This window comes from Colias philodice, chromosome 8 (genome assembly GCF_061535455.1).
Source record: "Colias philodice isolate Cphi_HAF_F1 chromosome 8, ilColPhil1 Martin Lab GWU primary, whole genome shotgun sequence".
NCBI classification, from domain to species: Eukaryota; Metazoa; Arthropoda; class Insecta; order Lepidoptera; family Pieridae; genus Colias; species Colias philodice.
The window spans coordinates 9,720,677-9,733,447 of NC_143093.1; the positions used below are offsets into that span (position 1 = coordinate 9,720,677).

The following is a 12,771-nucleotide window of genomic DNA, read 5'->3' on the forward strand; positions in this document are numbered from 1 at the left end:
TTCAAATATCTATCTTCGAAATTAGTGTCGTAGTCATTAGTGTCTATCATCTTTATTTTATCTCATTCTGCCTCGCTCCTCCTCCTACTCGGATGTCGGTTGTGCTGTTTATTGTATTGTTGTCATTGAGTGCTTTGTTTTTAACCGACTTCAAAAAAAGGAGGAGATTTCACACCGGATTTCAGTATGAACATTAACTTGTTACAAGAAAATATGACCTTGAATGACGCCTGTATGTTTTTTATCCCTTTCACACCTAACTAACTACCTAGGTGTAAAAGGGATAAAAAAAACATACAGGCGTCATTCAACGTCATATTTTCTTGTTACAAGTTAATGTTCATACTGAAATCTACAGTGTATTAGATATAAGCTTCTTGTGTACAACTATGATAGAATCTATAACATTTGATTTTTTTTAATTATACCTTTTTTTATCAACTGGCAATTTAGTTTAGTTTTCTCTAAAAATTTCTGGCAACACTCATGATGATATCGGAACGATTTTATCGGACAATGTGAAAGGGCAAATTGTATCCGATATCGGATATCGGCTATCGGCGTCCGATATCCGATATCGGATCGGATAATGTGAAAACGCTCTAAAGCGACAGAGTGCAGTGAAGCCGGTTGACCTCTGTTGAGCGGAACATAATAGACTAAGAGCGTATACGCACTATGCGGGTAGCCGCATTGCGGGTAGCCGTCCGGCTGACCGCAAGCACAATTATGTACGTAATATTCATTTCTATGCGCACTGCGATGCGGCTACCGCAGACCGCTCAGTGCGCATAGAAATGAATATTACGTACATAATTGTGCTTGCGGTCAGCCGGACGGCTACCCGCAATGCGGCTACCCGCATAGTGCGTATACGCTCTAAGAGTAGATAATTTTTGAAACAAAAAAAAAATCGCAGTCGGATGAAACCCATTAGAAAAGGAGGGGAATATGATGAAAATAAAAGGAAAAATAAATTACGGTCAATCCTAGTTCGGGAAGTGGGAGGGGGGGAGCTTTTAAGAGAAAAAAATGGTTTCTTTCGATTTCCGACAAAACTACAAGGTCCTACGGAAAAAAGTTCAATGACAAAGTTGTAGGTAATAAAAAGTTCTACAACTTTTTTATTCACAATTTTTTCACATAACTTCAAAATTTAGGTGAAAAATTCAAAAAACCAAGTTTTTGGTCTTTTATTTTTATCTACTTCAAAATTTATTTTTTTTCTACGAAATTTGGTGGAAACTTACTTTATTATGTCCCAAATACACTGTAATTTATTTGTTTGAAAATATTTATTTTTTCGCCTTATTTTGAATTAATACCAAAAAATCAACCTAATTTTCAATCGAAAAGTCACCCATCAAAATAGCAGCTTTTTTCAAAAACTTGGGGAGCTTTTTGTTCAATGAAATCTCTACTTTCATATGGTGTAAAAAAAAAATAAACATTACCATAGTAAATGTTCTCAGGAAACGCATACAAATAGTGTGATAATGAGCTTTTACTAAATCAGGCACACTCCTCTCTCTTCCTTTTTCTTTTATTCTCTTATGCTGCTGACAATATCAGAAGAACTCCCATTTTTTTGCGTTTTGATAAAGCAGGTGGCATTTTCACATACGTCCTCTCGTTAACTTCGTTCGATTTAAATGCCATGCTTGATAATTTGATGGCTGATGCGCGCACGATCGTCAGTAGGATACATCCAGCACCACCTCGAGCTGACGTACAGCGGGGATGGACCGTGAATAAGGCGCTTTATCTGCCAAGTGTCAACTGTCAAATTATGAAAAGACAATGCAAAGTGCAAACTGCAATCAGCAATGACAAGGAAAAGATACAAAAAGCAGGGAACTCGCAAGTTCTCAACTCTGAACTCACCAGTCACCACTCGCCGACAGCCCCGAGTCCCGACACACTCGAAGTCCGTTGTTCGTTAAATACTCACGTGCTAATTTTCGTCCATGTTTTCGTCAGTTCAGTTCGTCAGACTGCATTAGTCACTACAATTTTAGCTACGCCTACGCCTGACGCAATAGTTTTAACGAAAAACAAGTGGTCGATAAATGTTTTAGTTTGAATAAATCTTAATTAAGGCAAATTGTGATTTGATGCTCCGTTGGAATAAAATATACGTTAATTTATAACGTATTTTAGCATCGTAAGTTTCACCATTTTCGTCTAGAACAGTGGTCTAGAACTAAGTACTGGCAAAAACGGATTGCATTGACATGTTGTAACGTATTTGTTATATGTAATATCGATATTTTTTATTACTTTGCAGCGTAACAATGAGTGGTCGAAAATGGTATACCATAGAAGATGTAACGCAAGACATCGCAAGAGCATCGGGTCAGATTGTCAGTGACCTAGACGCGAAATATGTAGTGGTGGGTAAACAAAAACCACGATATAATACTGACGAAGGTACGTAATATTTTCCGTTTTTAGAGCTTGGTTTCAAAAGCTTTTGGTTTCATTTGAAACATTCAAATCTTATTCAAATTTTGGTCATCAAGAATCTGAATTAGTTGATGATAAGTGCTTGATTATTGTTGGATAAATAGTAATTGACTGTTTGGATTTCCTGTTAATCTGTTCCATTCCAGCTGTAAGCTATTTTCTTATTCTATGTTCAGTTTTGTTAAGTTATAAGTACAAAACATGAGAATAAGTTAGAATGATTTAGTATCTATTTTAGTTGTTTGTTAATATTTTGATTGTGGTGGGCCTAGAGTGGTAGGTTAGATAGCAAATGTTAAGTACGATCATTCCAAATTTAAGATATTATTCGACCAAGCCAACTAGACGCTCGGGTGGAATGCGGCCTCCCCGCCCGCTTACCGCCTCAGGTACCGCGTTCGCCTTAGTACGGTTCGCAGCATCGACGCATTCGTACGTTTCGCATCGCTAGTTATTTCTGTACTTTTTATTATTAATCGTTAAAGCTTGTTATTGACTGTTAAGTTTTTCGTTGTTATTTGTTTAAGTTTTTACTGTGTTGTTATTCATAGACAGCCCTCGAAATGGGGAAAAATAAGACTATTCATAGCGGAGAGCGAACAGTGATATTATTAATATTTTTTTTTGCTATCTGTACCCGAGACATGGGCGGGTGACGTCACAGTTGAAAAGGGTCTAGTTGGCTTGGTCACGTAGTAGCTAATGTTGGGAATGTGAAAAATAACTTTATACCACTGTTTTTAGTGGCATTAAGAAATATAAGCTTAAATTTGGCTTATTTTTAACCGACTTTTCTTGTAAACTTTATTTAAGTATCCAATTTCTCTATTTAGTGTTCCAACGGCTTGTAACTCTCATTTTAAATATTATTTTTTGGCAAATTATTAAAATCACAACTTAATCATTTAAATAATTACAACTATATTCGGATTTTTAATTAGATGAAGTAAACTGACGTTTACTGTGTTGTCAGTTTTTGATGAAATAAAAATAGCGTTGTCACAAAGTGAATGATTGAAAATCAGGAATGAATGAAATTGCTTCGATCATCTAGTGAATATTTAGTGTGTAACAATATAACATCAAATAAACACATCAATGACGACAAACACAACGTAATTCGTTACAATTAACGAAAAAGATACAATAACCATTTTATTTCAGATGAGTTACAAGACATGCACAATTTAAATGGCCACTGTATTTTACAAGATGAGACTAAACCAGACCTACAAGGGATCACAGAAATGATACGCTTGGTAAATATATAATATATTTTTTTATAGCCGTTTAGTCTGGTAGAGATTGCTGTTAGCAATGAAGCCTATTGTACAAGCAATGTCTTTTTTTAATACTACAGTCAAAATCTGTTATAACGACATCGAAGGGACTAGTCATATTGAGTCGTAAAAACCGATAGTTGTAACAACCGGATTTGAATTTTCTCCCTTTCTTTCCAAACGGTTAAAATTGTCGAGTGTGATACACTATATTCTTTTGCCAGGTAGCTTTGAAATAATACGCGATTTTTCTTTGATATTGATTTGTTTTATGTTTTGCGACATGTTACAATTTTCACAGTTAACTCAACAATATGTTTTGGTGTGCCTTGTGAAAAGATAAGTAACAAACTGACTTAAGAGAAAGAGATATGACGAAGCGGGCCTTCAGGCTACTGCATGCATGTGCTTTGTTTCTAAGAATTACAAAAGACCCTAAACTTTGATTACTTTTACCATAATAGCCATTGACTATTATACCGTGCCAGATGTGGATACAGTTACCTATTCAAATTGTTTACAATACAGCAAAGCCTGTCGTTCTACAGATATAATACTCCGAAAATATTAACCAAATGTGGTTTACTTTTACGATAATAGCCATTGACTATTATACCGTGCCACATTTGGATACAGTTACCTATTCAAATTGTTTACAATACAGCAAAGCCTGTCGTTCTACAGATATAATACTCCGAAAATATTAACCAAATGTGGTTTACTTTTACGATAATAGCCATTGACTATTATACCGTGCCAGATGTGGATACAGTTACCTATTCAAATTGTTTACAATACAGCAGAGCCGGTCGTTCTACAGATATAATACTCCGAAAATATTAACCAAATGTGGTCGCTTAATGCGGTATGTCGTAGTAATGTTTTCGATAAGGCGGTCATATAACATTCAGCCAGGACCTTTGATTTTGGTCAATTTAACCGGTATGTTGTTCTTAACGATGTCGCCATAAACGGTTTGGACTGTATTTACATTTTTTTTTGTACAATAATGTATGTATTATAAATAAATTAGTTTTATTTATAAAGTAAACTGCGCAACTGACAAATTTTGTAGCACTTTCACATCTCTTAAATTATCTTCTGAATTATTTTTCCATTTTGTTGCATCGTTAATGTTATATTTTTAGGTTTAGTTAGTATTAGATAATTTATTTGAAATATATTTAAACATCATCAATTAAGCCATTATTAATATATATCCATTATTTATTTATAAATTAAAGCATCATTCTCCATTATGTAACCCTTCTTTCTGGTCTCTAATACCCGAGTAATTTTCAACGTAAGTAATTATTTTAATGAGCATTCCAATTGTTTAGAAAATGAAGGGTTTCATATTACCATGAAATATTTCTCATTTCAAGAACAAGAACTACAATAATATTTAAAACTAGCTGTGCCCGCGACTTCGTCCGCGTGGAATAGTGACTGCATAGTAGTTACTACTTAACACACAATTATTGAGTAAACACGTCTTGAAACACGTACTATCATATTATACAACTAAATTATAAGTACTTATACATTATTATAAAGTTAAGAAATAAAATAAATAATAACACAAAAGAACTGTTAGTAAAATTTATTACTAAACTGAGCTATAAAACTTAGGTACAGAAGAGTTCAAAATTTCCAGGATGTGGTTATTCTCCCGCTCCCATATTCCTTCTACTTTCACAGACTTTCAACTTTTCCCTTTCACCCCTAGTAAATGGCAGAACCGATTTTGATCTGAACCATGTCTAATCATACCTATATATTATGTACATGTCATATCCTTTCGTTTGGTACTCCATTTGGATTATTTATCCCCACTATCACCCCTAAGGTGCCCTATATGTAATAAACAGATTAACCAATTTTGATAAAACATGACTAATTGTAATTCACACGTCATTTGATATGCCGCTTGATTATATTATTTGACCACATTCGATTATTCATTCCTACTTTTACCGCTATAAATCAATAAATGGATGAACCGATTTTACTGATTAAATATGCCTCATCATACTTCTCACGTCAGGTCATGCCCTTTCATTTGATATGCCACTTGGGTATATTATTTGACAACTTTTATTCCCACTTTTATACCTATATCCAATAAATGGATGAACCAATTTTGATAAAATATGTCTTATTGTACTTTACACGTCATGTCTTTCATTAGATAAGTCACTTGAGTATATTTGATAAAATTAATTTATTTATTCCCACTTTTACCCCTATATCAAATAAATGGATGAACCGATTTTGATAACATTGGACTACTTAATTGTTTCTGACAGGTCGTCTTTTTTCATTTGATATATCACTTGGGTATAACAGACAGCATTCGTTTTTCTCATTCCCACTTTTGCCCTACATATAATTATTGGATGAACCGATTTTGATTAAATATGCCTCATTATACTTCTCACGTCAGGTCATGCCCTTTCATTTGATATGCCACTTGGGTATATTCGACAACTTTTATTCCCACTTTTATACCTACATAATTATTATATCCAATAAATGGATGAACCAATTTTGATAAAATATTATGTCTTATTGTACTTTAAACGTCATGTCTTTCATTAGATACGTCACTTGAGTATATTTGATAAAATTTATTTATTTATTCCCACTTTAACCCCTATATCAAATAAATTGATGAACCAATTTTGATATAATTTGACTTGTTGTTTCTGACAGGTCGTCTTTTTTCATTTGATATATCACTTGGGTATAACAGACAACATTCGTTTTTTTCATTCCCACTTTTGCCCTACATATAATTATTGGATGAACCGATTTTGATTAAATATGCCTCATTATACTTCTCACGTCAGGTCATGCCCTTTCATTTGATATGCCACTTGGGTATATTCGACAACTTTTATTCCCACTTTTATACCTACATATTAAATCCAATAAATGGATGAATCAATTTTGATAAAATATGTCTTATTGTACTTTAAACGTCATGTCTTTCATTAGATACGTCACTTGAGTATATTTGATAAAATTCATTTATTTATTCCCACTTTTACCCCTATATCAAATAAATGGATGAACCGATTTTGATAAAATTTGACTAATTGTTTCTGACATGTCGTCTATTTTCATTTGATATATCACTTGGGTATAACCTACATTAACAACCTACATTAACAACTAACATGCGTTTTTTTCACCCCTATAATATAATAAACAACTTATGTAACAAAAAAACGCATCTAATTCGTATTACCCGTTAGCGAGCTACGGTGGCACAGACAGACACGCAATACACACATAGCGGTCATAACACCCCTCTTTTTGCGTCGGGGGTTAAAAATATAATACCTACGACATAATTTCAAAGACCTTTTATATAGAAAATTTACCTAGAAGTAACCATAATGCTATTTGTGCAGGTTTTAGACTTATGAGCAAAAATCTAAATAAAGGTCCTTTGACCCCCCCTACTACCCCCTCAGCATAACCACCCCCCCCCACGCTTGGGGACTTTCGATATGATCATCCGGACATGTCAAGGAATAACTTTAGCGTATAATTTACGTAATAAAGTAATTCATGTATAGAATGCCTTAGCAAATGTTCGCTGTGATTACTTAAATGGTCATAACTTTTTTATTTATGAACCGATTGACATGAAATAAACACTAAATGTTAAATGAAGCTTACCAAAATATATTAGTGAAAACCGCATCTAAATCGGATAAGCCGTTTCTGAGATTAGCGTGTTCAAACATACAGACAAACAGACAAACCGACAAACAGACAAACAGACAAAAAATTTTTTAACAACAGTTTTGGGTTTGGGATCGATTTAGTAATAACCCCTGCTAATTTTTTTTTACATATTTTCATTGTACAGACACCACTTTTCTAGAATTTTATTATATGTATTGATAAACAAATATGCACCCAAGTTTTAATTTACGATCCACTTAAAATATTCTTGAACGTCATTTTTTGTTGCTATGCGTAATTTATTACGACACTTAAAAGAATCAGCACATTCCACTAAGCTGCTCGTAATTTGATAACGTAATATTTTAAGTGGGTAACATGCTCAAATTATTATTATTTGTATTTGTGTATTTCGCTTGCATTTCAAATCAGACCTTTATGCAACATGTTCTGAATCGCAGAAGCGAAATCAATTAGTTACTAGGAGCAAAAATACAACTTTTTGACAAAATTAATCCGGCCAGTCGCGCAGACTATTTTAGAATTTTAGATTATAATATTTAGCTCTTTATAACACGTTTTGTTTTAGCTTTATCTGTAACTTTGTATGTAACCAACGTACTTGTTTTTAAACAACTTCTTTTGATTTTGCCCCACATTAAACATATTTTATTCAAACTTTGTACACTAATCAAGCAATGGTGACAAACTGACAATACAATAATTTCATGAGTTAAAGCGTGTTTTTTAGTTTGTACACTATATCAATTATTATAAGAATTCCATATTCCTTCCTCCATAAATTTATTTGATTTGTCTTGCATTTATATGCAAAAGGTTCATCACTCAGCTACAAGGATATCTATTGAAAACAACTATTTAGATACCTATTAGGGTATCTGTGGTGGTGACATGATTATTGAGCGATGGATTAACAAAGCAAAAGGAATATCCGTGTACCTATATAGTTTGGTATTACTTAATATATATAAATCTCGTGTCACAATGTTTGTCCTCAATGGACTCCTAAACCACTTAACCGATTATAATAAAATTCGCACACCATGTGCAGTTCGATCCAACTTGAGAGATTAAACACTTACCTCACCCCGCACAATCAGGCTATAGATGGCCCCCATTTTTCCGTAATATACAAGTAATATAAGGACGATACGCAACGAAGATTGACAACATTAATCAAATTGACTTAAAGTAATTTTGGATTTGTGATTATCGTTTTTCGTAGAAAATGGTTAGTTATTGTGTTGATAATGGATGTATTTCATCAGAAAAACGCGAATTTCTTTCCGCGTCACAATTAATGTGCGAACCCTAAAGCGTTAACACACACATTAATTGCACTCTCTACAGGGTGACTGTCAAAACGATAATTTTGTATGGAGTGTCCGGGGTGTGATATTAGTAAAGTTTTTAAGATTTATGTAATACTAGCTTTGCGCCCGTGGCTTCGCCCGCGCAGTCAAAGAAAATCCTGCATAGTTCCCGTTCCCGTGGGATTTCCGGAATAAAACCTATTCTATGTCCCGGGGTAAAAAGTAGCCTATGTCCTTTCTCGGTTATCAAAATATCTCTATATCAAATTTCATGCAAATTGGTTCAGTAATTAAGGCGTGATTGAGTAACAGACAGACAGACAGAGTTACTTTCGCATTTATAATATTAGTATGGATTTGGTATCCTCATAGGAGGCCTATGTCTCTACCGTAAGATCATAATGGACTAATGATGATGATGATGATGATGTATTAATATAATTAAAATAGTATATATAAAAATAGTCTATTATATAATTTTAATGTCTGGACTGAAGTCACTCATCCCGCACTGACTTTACTACACCAATTTACTTGCTTAAAATCTAAAAAATTATGTGTTATTTATTATAAGTTTCTTTCCTTTTTATTTCAGGTTGACGGCTATTCAACAAATGATTCATCTTTCGACGAGTCTGACAACACGAAAATAAGAGAAACATTGACACAAGAGGCTGTAGTTATAAGTAAATTAAATCCTTCTGTACCACCTTTCGTACCAAAATCTAGTGTAAATTCAACATCAAATACCAATTCAAATAGGAAAAGAGCAGTCGAATCGCCTCTAAACGAAAATATAATGCCAAACAAACAAGACGTAAGGAATTCAAATCAATTTAAGGAAAATAAGGATTTGAATAGCACATTAGAAACAAAACAAAACAATGATGTTGGTCAAAACCATAGTGCTTTGTGTGATTCGAAGAAAATAGAAGTGATTCCTGTCGATAGCAGAATAGATATGTCTAGTCTTGAGCCAAATGAAAAGGAGAAATTGAGAGAAAATCTCATAACTAGCATAAGTAAGACTGCACAAACGAGTTGTGTTAAAGTTAAGAGGCAAAGAAATTTAGCAATTGCTACATTAATGAAGTTATGTTCTAATTCGACACCAACCACAAAGGATGAGGTTATAGGGGCCAAACCAAATTTGATAACGCCGCAACATTACAAAACCACAGTCTGTGATAATGAGACTGAAAAGAAGCATGCACATGAAATAATAATAGATAGGACTAGTGAGGCGGAGGAAACACAAACATACATGGAAAATTCCATTGACAAAGTCAAAAAATGGCTCACAGGAGAGGATTATTCTCCATCAAGTGAGAGTTATAATATTGATAAGACTGAAAATAAAATTTCTAATATTAGCACAGAATCAAGTGAATGTGTAAGTAATGAACCATCAGCAAACGTAAAAAAATCAATAGAAGCCAAGTCTGGTCTGTTCTTAGGGCCAATTACCTACAAGAAGAGAGAAACAAGAAAGTCTCCAAACAGTCAAACGGACAGAACTAACTCTGTTGCAAGTGAGCCACTAGGAGTAGAACCAACACTAGAATTTGTGCCTTCAGCGTACGCTACTGAACTGTCGCAAAAATATATGAAGCGTGTTAACGATAAAACTGTCTCCACACAAGATGGACCTCCTACCTGGACGAACTTGGTAGCGACCTTGGAAGTGAAAGATGAGATTATAAGAAAGAAACTTTCTAGCCCAAATTCAGAATAAAAGATAAATAATCACAAGTAACGGTGATAATATAATTGACGAATTTCCGTAGGAAGTGATATTTTTTCATATATTATTATAGGAAACAGATTATTTTATATTTTTTATGTTATATTGTAAGTAGTTTAAATATTTTACAACTAAATGACTCAATACAAATGTATGTGAATAATATTTTATATCTCTATGATATATTAGTGTAAGATTATGCCAATTAATAATTAATTTGTGTTCTAATATTTTAATTTCTCTCTAGTCTTATGGTTTTATCTTAGATCATTAAGTAATGGATGGAGCACGCTGGCAAATGTTCTAACTAAACTTTCTGCCGATTTTGGCGAGGGGAGGGTAACTCACACTTTGAAACACAATCACACATTCACAAAAATAATTTGTGTCTTTACAAACTCAAACTATTACAAAATTGACAGACTAGCATGTTTTTGCACACATACATCGATTACACAGAAAAATCTCTGTACATATACGTAATAATACAATCGCTCTAAAGGGATGTAACCATATCGATATTACAAAAATAATAATTTTGTTGAAATTAGAAATAACATTAATATTATATTCATAAAAAATTCTACACAGGTCATTTGTAACGTTTTCATCATTATTATATGCATACGAAAAAACAATAAAACGCCATTTTATTTGTATTTGAATATGTATTTATTCAACCCATCACATATTATATTCAATAAAATAAATATCGGTCCAGAAATTTTTATTATTTCTGTACCGAGGTGTCCATTCTGATTTTCTCCCACAGCATTCAATCCACCTTAGCCTTAAAGCAGGATTTTTTGTAAATCTGAAATATACGCAATATTAATACATACATATAAACAAAGTAGCTGCTCCGCGCGGTTTCACCCCCGTGGCTCCACTCCTGTTAGTCGTAGCGTGATGATATATAGCCTATAACCTTCCTCGATAAATGGGCTATCTAACACCGAAATAATTTTTCAAATCGGACCAGTACATAGTTCCCGAGAATAGCACGTTCAAACAAACAAACAAACTCTTCAGCTTTATAATATTAGTATAGATTACATAATAGAAAGGTTACAAGATTAACATTACAAAAAAAAACGGCTAAATGCGAGTCGGACTCGCGCACGAAGGGTTCCGTACCATTAAAATGTTCTGCCAGTTAAAAGTAACCGAGCGTAAACTTTAATAAATACATACAAGACTTACAAAATAAACATTATACTCCTTTTTATGCATTTGTATAAAATTTTAATATAGTAAAGATTAATTCTCATCTCATTTCAAATTATACTTAGAAAAATATTTTTTTATCGACGTTCAAGTTAAAAGCAGTCCGTCACTAAGAAAGTCGTAAAAATTTACGACCTTTTAAGCGACGAGTTTTTAAATTCAACTCTATCACTAAGTTCATAAAGATTAAATTTGAATTTCTCTTCAAGATAGTCTCGCTACATCGCTTTATAGTCTCGTGGGGAGTGCGGTTCAATATCGCGTTCTAAATTCAACTTTATCGCTTAGTTCATAAAGATTAAATTTGTATTTCTTTTCAAGATAGTCTCGCTAAATTTGTACTTCTTTAAAATATAGTCTCGTGGGGAATGCGGTTCAATATCGCGTTTTAAATTCAACTTTATCTCTTAGTTCATAAAGATTAAATTTGTATATTTTCTTTCCATGATAGTCTCGTGAGGCCGCATCAATGATCGAGTAAACACATGACTCGATTATTTGTCTTGATCATATCGCTAAACGATACATCGACGATTATTAGAAATTGCATTTAAATTGATATTTACGTAAAAAAAATAAAAAAATACTTTTCAATTTGAAAAATCTTATACCTCGGCAAAAGGGGAAGCGCCTGTGAGTGTTATCCATTACTTAATGATCTAAGGGTTTTATGTACTGTCAGAAATTTGTGCAATTGAGACTTTTGTCGAACAAATTTTAACTAGTTAAGTAGTTAAATTATTTTTACTTGTATTTTAAATACTTGTGATAGATAAGTGTCACGGATATACATATTTCAATGATGTACATTACACTAAGACTTTGAGGAATTAATAATCAGTTAGTATTTCATGTTTCTTGAGAAAAAGATGTGTTAGGCGCAGGTCAAACACAAGCGGCGCGGGCGCGGGCGTGCCATAAGCACACCTCTTGAATCTGTTTTGCACCACGTCCTTCTTATACATTTTGTATGAAAGAATTTTGGAAAGGCGTCGAGACGGCACGCCACGGTTGTGCCACG

The 12,771-nt window shown here is 33.4% G+C and overlaps 1 protein-coding gene across 3 annotated transcripts; it reads left to right on the plus strand.

Annotated features, from left to right (window-relative positions):
* The first annotated feature begins 1,798 nt into the window (after positions 1 to 1,798).
* On the plus strand, positions 1,799 to 12,344 carry LOC149486763 (uncharacterized). 3 transcript variants are annotated; one of them, XM_089698499.1, is made up of 4 exons: positions 1,799 to 1,934; positions 2,288 to 2,430; positions 3,631 to 3,725; positions 9,375 to 12,344. In XM_089698499.1, the coding sequence occupies exons 2-4, from the start codon at positions 2,295 to 2,297 to the stop codon at positions 10,512 to 10,514; spliced, it is 1,371 nt and encodes a 456-aa protein (XP_089554625.1). In that variant the 5' UTR covers positions 1,799 to 1,934; positions 2,288 to 2,294; the 3' UTR covers positions 10,515 to 12,344. The 3 variants fall into 3 exon arrangements, with proteins under 3 accessions (XP_089554625.1, XP_089554624.1, XP_089554623.1); XM_089698498.1 differs by having other exon boundaries at positions 1,801 to 2,164; XM_089698497.1 differs by having other exon boundaries at positions 1,809 to 1,927.
* Positions 12,345 to 12,771: the final 427 nt, after the last annotated feature.

Bases quoted from the DNA above. Each gene is read 5' to 3' on its own strand.
- LOC149486763 (XM_089698497.1), top strand. From the start codon at position 1,827: ATGACAAGGAAAAGATACAAAAAGCAGGGAACTCGCAAGTTCTCAACT. The intron at 1,928-2,287 runs GTCCGTTGTTCG...ATTACTTTGCAG, and splicing joins CGAGTCCCGACACACTCGAA to CGTAACAATGAGTGGTCGAA. The intron at 2,431-3,630 runs GTACGTAATATT...ATTTTATTTCAG, and splicing joins ACGATATAATACTGACGAAG to ATGAGTTACAAGACATGCAC.